The sequence below is a fragment of the Acanthisitta chloris genome, unplaced genomic scaffold (assembly GCF_000695815.1).
Source record: "Acanthisitta chloris isolate BGI_N310 unplaced genomic scaffold, ASM69581v1 scaffold13358, whole genome shotgun sequence".
NCBI lineage: Eukaryota > Metazoa > Chordata > Aves > Passeriformes > Acanthisittidae > Acanthisitta > Acanthisitta chloris.
This window is the reverse complement of record NW_008687650.1, coordinates 16,101-26,660: the sequence shown is the minus strand read 5'-3', so window position 1 is coordinate 26,660 and position 10,560 is coordinate 16,101. Positions and strand designations below refer to the sequence as shown.

Below are 10,560 nucleotides of genomic sequence, written 5' to 3'. Positions count from 1 at the left end.
TTAAATAAACATTGCTACAAATATTTCAATAAATCTACTGTTCACATGCAGAAAAGGAAAGGCAGTGGGAAAAGCTGGAATTTTACCACTGCCATTAGAGAAAAAGGTACCAGGCAGTTTGCAGCAATCACAGTTCTTTGCTTATAAAGCGCAGAATTAAAGCATGGAGTATTATCTGTAACATCATGTCACACTTGCCAGGGTTAGTTACAGGCAAAGGCAGTTCCTAGAGCAGCAGATTGCTGAAGGGGGAGAGGGAACAGGAGGGGATGAGAATTGGCCTTGCTCTCACTGCCTACTTTGCCAATAACAAAGCCCTGAAAATCAGGTTGGCTCCTGCTGCTGCAGGAATTACAGAATATATGGGACTGTGGTGGGAACTGTTATTCCCAACAGCAGCAACAGCTCATGTTCACCTTCCCCCAGCAGCATCGAAGCAGCAAAGCTTTTCCCTCCAGCTCACCCTCTCAGCCCACTCCTTCCCCACTTGAGCAAAATTTCAGTTCTCTGAGCCAGACTTAATGGTTGCCATAAAGAAATACAAATGACAGTTTGAAAGGCATTTACTACAGTACAGCCCTAAATGAAAAAGCTAAACTTTTCAGTCTATGTTTTGCCTTTTTTAGTCTAGAAAAGATAAAGGACTTTGCAATGGCAAAATATAAAACTGTGCCATGCATCCTTGGCATAAAAGCGTATCGAATAACATCAAAATGTATGTTCACATGCAGAGGATTTTTAATATATCTTTTTTCCCCGTTGTTTAAAATACTCAGGCACAGCATGAGAAACTAATGTTGGACATGTAAGTCAGATATTGATAAAACACAGGAGAATATTTGTGGTTTATGATTATGATAAATAAGTTATTTTAAAGCTTGTGGGAAGTACTGGATTGACAGTCCTAGTAATATGTAGACCCAGTGAAGAGTTTTCCCTTAGTATTCCCAGGTGTACACTTCAACCCTGTCTGAAGTGAAGGGATTGTCTCTTAATGAACATGAGCAGGTTTCCACGGAGCATTTTGTCACATGAAATACTAAGAGTATTGCCAATGCCCTCAGTGTCAACAGTTCTGTGTCAAATACAAACAGCCATGGGCAACTACATGATGTACAGGTGCTTAAATCCTATGAATGTGTTATCACTTCTTATCTGAGCAGGATCTAAACCATCAGCCCAGCGAGGAAGTTATTTTATTGCAACAGCAGTAACTTTTAGTGCGGTTTTTACTACATCACACAGAAGGACAGTCTCTGCCCAGGAAATGCACACTCGGTGTAGAAGAAGAAAACCCAACAGATGGACACAGTAGTGTGACCACATTAGCCAGTGTAAAAAGCTCTGGGTACAGGAGATCAGCCTCCAAATAACAGTCACCTGCTCCCTGTCCCCCAGGTCACTCAGGTTCCTCCCTGACATACATGCTTATCTTTCAGTGGTTTTCTCATGAGACAGATGAGCCATTTCCAGTTTTGAAATGTGAAGTATTTGGAGGGACACTGTGTTACTTGTTAATGGTAAAGGGAGGGAAAGGAGATATTTCACATCATGATGGCAGATGAAGCTGTTGCTTTTAAGGATTTAACTGCTTTGCACTGAGACATCTCAGAGCCTCTTGATTCTACTGTTCATGCTGAGCTGCAACTCTTTTATCTCTAGCATCTCTGCTGTAAGCTCCAGGACACTGAAAATCAAAAAGCAAAGAAAAATATTAAGTCTTTTGACATACCTTGATTTGCAGTCTTAAAGACTAAGCAGAATATTTAAACATTTAGTTTGCATAACTAGTATCTATACCTTAAGTTCACAAGTGCTCTTGTTAAATTTTAGCCTGTCAAAATGGTAAAATCCCACAAAAGTTAATGGCAACATTCCTTTAACTGAGGATTATCAAAGTGGTTGTGGAATAAAATCTTATAAGAAGACTGGAACAGGCAAAACACAGAGTAATACCAACAACATGTTCCAAATAACAATGCAGCAATGGATTAATGTTACATGTAATTGTAAATACACTTTTGTTATGTTTGGCTTTAGAATAAAGATAAGATAAAGTGCTTTCCCCTTGATTAGATTCAGAGATAGTCTAGCAGAGATACAAGACACCTTTGTGATATAGAAAAATCATCCAGACATTGTTATCTCTGTATTCAAAGCAGGAAGAGGGTCCCACAGTCCTTCTTCACTGTTCTAGGTGAATGATGCTGCAGTTATAAAGTTACTTCTCATTGGAAATATAACTTACCTCCAGCCTAACTATCATGGGCTCAGAAAGGCAGGCACAGTGTAAACACAGCACACAGCCAGATGCCAAAGCTGCTCAAACAAGGAGCACCTGGAAAGCAGAAACAATTATGTCTTAGTGTCACACTATAATTCAGGTCTAGGACAGACTTATCTGCACCACCCCAAAGAGGTGCAACAAATTCCAACATTTGAATCCTGATTACGTTTAGCAGCTCAAAAGACGTCACTGGTCACAGCAGCCACTTCCAGTTTAACACACACAGCTCCAAAGAGAAGCATGTTACAGGGGTGGTACTCACTAGAGACAGGAACAATGAACAAGAAGCTCAAGAACTCAGGTGATCTTTACCCAGAAAGCTCCTCCCTTTGGCATAGGTACAGAGGGAACAGGTTACACATGGAACGGAGCTGGGCTGAGAGCACCTCGCAGGTGCTGCTTCTGTTCTACGCCCAGCAAAGGCATCATAGCAATTTAGTTCCCCTTACTCCTATTTTAGCACTTCAATTTCCCTTCTCTCTTCTTCAACAGCTTATGTCTTGCTGGTGTCACTGGAAGCAACAATATTTGCTGTCTGATCAGGATAAGTTCTCAATGTTGGCTTGACTATGTGCACACTCATAGTAACACATCCACTAACTCTGCCAGTATAACCCACCCAGTATAAACTGCAATATGGAGAAGTAGAAGGTTAAACCACTGAAGCATAGGTACTAATAGGCTTTAATTCCAAATAGGATGTGAACAACAGGAAAAACTGTTCAATGGGTCATACAGTCTCAATAAAGATGTTAATCCACCCCAGTGCTCCTTTCCCACTTGTAGCTCTTCAAACAACATTCTGCTGCAGTTAAAGGTTGTGACCTGAAGGCCCAAAGGTGCAGAGCCCTGCCTTAAGTTTAGGCAAAGAATATGGGAAAGAAGGAAAGGGAAAAGCTTTCTGTTTCAAACTACATTTTACACAAGTCAGTGCTTAGCATAGTGTACTGCTACTAGCAGCCAATAGCTGCTGCTGCCATCTGACAGTCTTCCTCCATTATCTCTTGCTCTGGATAAATCCAACATCATCCTTGCTGTTTGTCTGGGTCAGGCATGTGATTTGAGGCATGACTGAAAAAGCTGATTACTAAATTCACTGTAACCCACCTTCAGCATACAGGTCTGATCCTGGTGGATGCTGGGAGAGCTCACACCCCACTGGAGTGTGTCCTTCCCCTAAGCAGGAGGAGGGAGTGACTGTACTCACTGCTTGGAGCCAGGGTTTGCACTGCCTGGGTAGTGCCTGCACTGCTCTGTGTCTCCGGGCTGCTGCTCCTGGCTCCATCCAGTGCCAGCCCAAGGCTCTGGAGCTGTGATGCATCCAGGTGCTCCTGCTGCAACCTGGTAACCACAGCAGCATTTTCAGGGCCCAGGTTTGCTATTTGTTCTGGGGACAATGCCTAGGAGGAATGAAAGACAGAAAAATTGGTTTAGGCTGTCACTTATATAAGGCAGGTAAGGAATCAGAAGTCAGCACTGTCTTGCATCAGGAATGGGGGAAAGTAGCCTTCAATATTGTGTGGTTATAATGGAGCTCAATAGAGCTTAAAAAAATCCTCTGTATTCATTTGCTTCCCTGACCACACTCATCTATCTTTCACCTTTCTCTTTGATGCTGGGAGCTGACAGCTTGAGAAGCTCTCTATGCCAGCACTGTATTGGACACTTCTTCAATATATTGCTGGAGTTTAATTTTCCAGCCATTTCTTTTTTGATTTGTTCAAAGACTGATTTGTTCAAAGATGGCATTGTTCATCCTCTTCTGTTTTAATTTATTTCCTCTTGCATCTGCTCCTGAGCAACCTCATTTGAACCTACATTTGACCTTTGATAATGGTTAGTAGTAGATGAAAAAAAACCCATACTTTAATCTCATTCTTCAATTTTCTCTTTTAGGCTGAAAATCTTCCCATTTTGGTCATATTAAATTTAAAAATTAAATATGGCAATCATAATCTTACAGTAATTATATCACATAGCAATTAGCTAGTTTGTAAAGCCTACATTATTGGGTATGCTGGATTGCTTTGACTCTAGTGAACATTCTCCAGTCACAAGCATTTTAACCCTCCTACACAACAAACCTTCTTTCCTACCTTCTTTCTTTCTGTATCCAGGTCCTACTTGGGAAAGATGAAATTCCCCTTCTAAGTAGGTCAGATGTTGGAGCAAACCCTTGCCCATTTTTCATTCTCTGTCACATGGTGAGTTTGCTCTTGTAAACTGAGCAAACTCATGTAAGTGCCTACAGGTCCAGGCATTCTGACTGAGCTTCTTAATTCACTTAAAGTCCATAACACAGTGGAATTTTTCACACATCAAAATCTGAATAATGTATACAGCTGCAAAATGAAGCTATACAAAGCCTGTGTAAAACCAAAATCTGCTTTGAATCTTACAAATTCAGAAAACTTTTCCAAGAAGGTGCTCTGTTATTTGTTAGGCACTTTCTGTAGCATCATTACTATTCCTACTAATAAAAATGTCTGTTACTTGAGAGAAATTCTACAAGATGCTATAGATCTTTTGTTTTATCTGTTTTTTTTCAAAGAAATAGTTTCACTAAGGACATTTCAGGCTTATCTGAACTGTCAGTGGTACTGTGCAGAGCAGTGAGTGTTCAAGGAGTTTTTCTCTTTTATGGGAGCTGACACAGTTAACTATCTGTTTAGCTCATCTGCCCACAAGTACATTGCTTGCCTGAGCATCTGAAAGAGATGCCTAAGCAGAATATTAATCTTGTCACTACGTCAAATAAAGTCTGGGGCAATGATCTCAAGATCCATGGTCTAATTTCTGGTCCACGTTCAGAACTGCTGTAATTAGATGTAATTCCTTCCCGATCTGTATCTGTCTGTACAATCTGTTTTTCAGAGCTAACTCAGGAGAATGTTGCCAGATTTTAGGTTAATGAAACAGCTCTTACACAGTCAGCAGAGAAATCTGTAGCTATTATAGCATCATTGCAAATGTTGTATTAGTTATTAAATTTATAAAGACATTATTAAATGTTATATTATATATATTGTAGCATCCTTACAAAAACAGAAGAAAACTCAGACCTGAATGCAATGATGGCAGAGAGTGCATTCCCTGCTGTCACACCCTAGACCTTTGTCTTTCCTTTGGGATGCATTCTGAAGAATAAATAAAGCTTGTCTAGCATATTTCATTACAGATAGAGAGGATTTAGCTGAAAGTTAATGCTTCAGATCCTTGACAGTCTCTCACTTAACAGACCACAGAAAAATTTTTGCCAAAACCCAAAATCAATAAATCAGTGCTGCAGTTAATTTGTACTAGAGTAAAAATGATAGAAATTTAGTTACTTTTTCATAATCAGGCCCTTACTTGAAAAACTTCAGGAGGGATATGTCTCACTGCTGATGGCTGGAAATACGGCATCAAGTTTTTATCAAAAGCTTTTAATTCATCCTCATTCAAACCACCTAAAAACCCCAAACAACAGCAACAACATACAGTTAATACTCTTTTTATTAGATTTATTTTTAGGCTAATACAAATTTTAAGCATTTATACAAAGTATCTAAGAAATGGTTTATTCCAGTGTATTATTGAGAGAGACACTGGGTCTGGTTTTGGTTTGTTTCTTTCGTTACATTCCAACATTACAAATCATCTGACCTTAACCACTGGGATGGAATATATGCTACCTGAGTTATTTTACCTTGGAAAAGAGGGAATGAGAAAAATCAATAAAATCATAAGCAGTATAATTAGGGAATGACCAGATTTAGAGAACCTTATGGAGAATACCATGATTTTTCCTTAGTGCTAATGAAGTAGCTGGATGTCCATCCCTGCAGGTGACTGCTCTCTGGAAGAAATGCATTTGCCAGTCTAGAAAAATTCACTGCTACATGAACCTGCCTCTTAATGCTTCATAACAGTCCTTTACAACCATCACCATCTGGAGTTTGAATTTTGTTACCTGCTATAGTACCAATTTCCTGTAAAACAGAGCCATTCCAGCTGGTAGCAGCACCAAACACAGACTCTGCCATCTTCTTAAACTGCCTCAGAACAGGAGTGCTACAAAACAACAGGCCAATTCTTGCAACAGCAGCACTGCAAAAGGCAACAAGGTCAACGTTACATGCTGCAGTTACAAGCAGTACTGAATATGCCTGGAATATTCCTAGTCTGCTGGAAGAAAACTGTTTAACCCATTTTCAGTTTAAAATACATATGCATAAATTGCATAGCAATGTTTAAAGCTTTGAGCAAAAGATTTCTCCAAGCAATATTTAAATGGTGGGATATAAATGACAGAGGAAACCTAAACCAGAACATGTTTAAACAACTAGTGTATGCCTTCCATAACAGTTACTGCCTTTCTAAAAGCATTTAAAATGTAAGAAGGTGTCCTTTAGGCTCTGAAATCCTTGACGGGGAAAAATGGCATAATAAATTTTATCAATAGAGATACTAATAAATATTTCATTAAATATAAAATGCAGTACCTGAATTCAGCAGTTCTTATGGACATGATTTCAGTGGAGTTCAAAGCACAGAGAATAGCTCCTAATCCAACTAAATCAAAGCTTTTTAGTGTGCTGATGGTCTGGCCAGAGTCTTCTAGAAAACCTTGCAAAATAGATCTTGCCTACAAGAGCAGTAAGACAGTATGCATGAACAGAGTAAATATAATTGAAGGCTTTGTTACTAGAAGCTTAAAATCTTACCAGAAGCTATGGAGCATATACACCTCCTGAGCCTCCCCAATGTATGGCCATGGCCTTCAGGAGGAGCACTGCCACCACCTATATGTGACACTTAGGGCACTGCTACACAACCTCTTCCCAAATGTAAATGGTGTGAAAGCAATCTGCACCTCTTCTGCCAGGTCACAAGGAAACTCTTCTCCAGAAGAAAAAGGTGTTGCATTACCTAGCAGAACTGCCCAAATCAGCTACATCGCTCAAAGAAAACATAAAATACCTAAGGGTGTCAATATGGACTTTTTATTCTCTTTCAATACTCAGGTTGTTCTGTCTTGTCTTACTTAAGTGTCATATATAGGTGGTGACCTGTGTTTAGGATTAATTTTCAGACATGAATGGGATATTGGTACCAAAGTGTCTTTGCAAGCCAAAGTAATTTAGGACAGTGCTCATCCTAAACTAACCATTTCAAAGCTGTGAGTCTAGCCTAAGGCTGTACCAAGGCATCCTCCAAAGTCAGTGAAAGAAACAAGCATCTTCCAAGATTTCCCAACCTATCTACAATCCTGAGCCTCAAATGGCTAGCTTAAAGTAGCTGCCTAATTTTTACACAACTGAAGTGCAGCAGGATGAATCTCTTTAAACTAGCCATTCTCACTGACAGTAGGAAACCTCAAAAGCAACTAGTTTTGTATAAAATCCTCCCAAGTGCTTCTTTCTCATGGTGCTCTCCAGAACAAGAATCTATTAAACAGATTTGTGACACTCTGCCAAAACTGCCACCATGCCAGCATCTGTGCAACCACAGAGCCCTGATGGTATGGGCCACAAAGTCAGAAATATGCTGCTAATTGCATATACAAGTAAGTTTTTAACTCTTACTAGGAAAGTCTCATTGACATAACTAGAAGTTATTCAAGGAATGGAAGATGAGAAGAGCATATTGGCTAATAACAGGTTCCTAGGACAATGGAACGGGGGGCAAACTACCTCTCCAGTGATTACTCTCAGGCAGGAAGGGTTGTTATCTCCTAGCAGTAGTGTCTATTCCAGGGGCAGTGTGAGAGGAGCTGCTTACATCTTCCTACCGTTTAGTGGGCAAGTGCTAAAGAATATGCTCTTGATGTCCTCTTGGTCACCTCACCAAGGAAACAGCAGCCAGACAGACACCAGTGCTGACCTACCTGCACACTGGGGTTACAGCTACAAAAAAACAGCAGTGTGGATCTCTGGATCTGTTTCCTAGATGATTCCAGGACTTCACTCCCAAAGGGCATGAATCCAGAACCTTTCACCAGGAGTATATTCAATAACATACTTACCTGGGTAAGAGTCCACTCTGTTTGCTGACTAAGGACAGAAACAGTGTCGACTGAATGCAAATCCAACTCTCTGATTTCATGTTCAGTGAGTGCCAGAGCAATGCGACCCAGGGAAACAACATGATAACTCTTCCAGTCTGGCAGAGATCCCCAAACCTTTAGAAGAGATACATTAATGACTGTTAGCTCAGTATGAGTTTTATGTGCACCATTCTCAACCCCCTTGGTTAAAAAGTCCCAATACCTCAAGTATTCCTCATTGCACACAAAAGGCAGAGCTTAGGTATTGTGAAGGTTTTTGAGGTTCTACACCAACAATGGTTAGTTTATCTACAAATGCTGCAATTTTTACGGCTTGGGCTTGTTGATAAGTCAGAATAGGGACTGGAAGTGTGGCTGTAGGAGCAAGTACCACTAAAAACAATAAAATGTGAATTGGTGCCTAGATCCACACTGTGACACTGCTACCATGAAAGCAGCACCTGGACTACCCAGGCTTCTACCCAGCCTGAGTCGCTCTGGGCATCTGAATTTAGATTGCTTTTGTGACCAGCCACCCTGGCTCAGTCACTGACAAAGTAGAGAACTGGGTCATAGGGACAAATAGCCAGTTCCTAAGGTTCTGTTTTCTAGTTTGTGCTCATAAAGTATTGAAATAAAAAATAATTTAAATGTGTGTTTATGAATACAGTTCAATTTGCAAAGCTTTGTCAAAACCCAAAGAAATAAGCAGCAATGTATTTAAACTGACAAGTTCCACTGCTTTAAACTTCATCTGTGATAAAGTTATACCGATTGAAAAGCTGTCACAGATCAGCCCTAAGGGAATTTTGATTTCAGGAAAAGGGCTGCCTGAATAAAGAATAATAAAAGTCCATCAAGAGCTGAATTTTCAGAGGCCAAAACTGACAATTACATTTAGTTGGCAACGACAGAAGACAGTAGAGTCAGTGGTCAGTATCTATCTGTATGTGGCCAGTTGCCTTTAGAGAAAGAAAAGCCACTGAGTTTTGGCTGGAGTGACTTGAACAAGACAGGCATACATTAAAAAGAAGAAAATCTCACTTTAAAGATCTCATGGACTTCAGTAATTCTGCTTTATGTCAGCCAATACATGTTTTCTAGTACAGTGCTGTAACATTACTTAGCCCAGTGCTGGGCTAAGTTGATCATTCATGCTGTCTGATCCATGGAAATATTTACTCCTTTTGGGGATAGCTACAATTTAAGTTTTGTTCAAAACATTAGAAAGGACAAAGCTAGTATGGACTTGCTGAAGGAGCATCTCTGGAGTTGCCTGCTAAGTAGTGTTCACACCTTCAGAAACCTCCGTAAGATACAGAAACAGGGGCCTGGAATCTAGATCTCTGGAATTACATACTCCTTTCACAGAGTTGCAGATCCAACACAGAGCAGTCTCAGGGCTGCCAAGGTGCTTTTCCCAACTGTGACCCTCAGGTTAAGGATTTGTTTAAGAGATGTGTTGCTGGACCTGTACCTCCTGCCTGAGTTTCCACCAGATCTTTTATGTTGGTTTTACGATGTCATAAAGAAACAGAAAAAGGATCTAAGCCTGGGAAATTTCCATCTTTTCCAAAGAAAATAGACAGCAAAAAGCATTAGCCCAAATTTAAAGCTCTTAATTCTTTAGCTGAAGAGATACATGAAACACATGCAGGCAAAAATGTCATGTGTCTATTTCCCAATCTAGGCCATAAACTACAGAATTTGAAGTACTTCATAAATAGTATTATCTGACAGTGCTGGGTGAAATCTCAGGCATAACGATATAAATAACACAACACATGAAACACTCCTTTGTCCTCGTTCACCTAGGGACTACAGATCCATACATCTGTCACTACTGCAGAGCTGGGAGACCTTCCACTTGCCAGTGAGCTAAGCTTCTTACTTTCATTAAGAGACAATCTGATAACTAGACTTTCTGAATTAGTTTGGAACAATAAGTAGTATGCAGTTTCTTTTAGGGGGAATCAATCAATTTAGGAGAAATTAAAGCAGGCTTAATGAAACCTTTAATCAAAGATGCCCTTTAGTTAATAATATAACCACATCTTATGCACATAATTTCAAAGAGTTTTGCCTGTACTGTTGGACTTCTCATGCTTCATGTTCAGTGTGACACCATGTTGCATTTTGCAAGTTAATATACAGGAAGTCTGTCTTTGTCTAGCAGCAATCTAACACACACAGAATATTCAGTGCACTACAGATCTGTGTATCTTTGAATCCAATAGAGCCAGAA

General features: G+C 40.0%; 1 protein-coding gene across 1 annotated transcript in view; it reads right to left on the bottom strand.

The window, feature by feature from the left end:
- Nucleotides 1-3,494: 3,494 nt before the first annotated feature.
- The window catches only part of LOC103807946 (otoancorin-like), a gene marked incomplete at both ends in the record, with an annotated part of 21,023 nt that continues 13,957 nt past the window's right edge, over nt 3,495-10,560 (bottom strand). The window contains 5 exons of the mRNA XM_009080699.1: nt 3,495-3,687; nt 5,639-5,736; nt 6,240-6,376; nt 6,772-6,914; nt 8,295-8,450. Of these exons, the coding sequence (XP_009078947.1) occupies nt 3,495-3,687; nt 5,639-5,736; nt 6,240-6,376; nt 6,772-6,914; nt 8,295-8,450 (727 nt within the window). The remainder of the gene's footprint in view (nt 3,688-5,638; nt 5,737-6,239; nt 6,377-6,771; nt 6,915-8,294; nt 8,451-10,560) is intronic.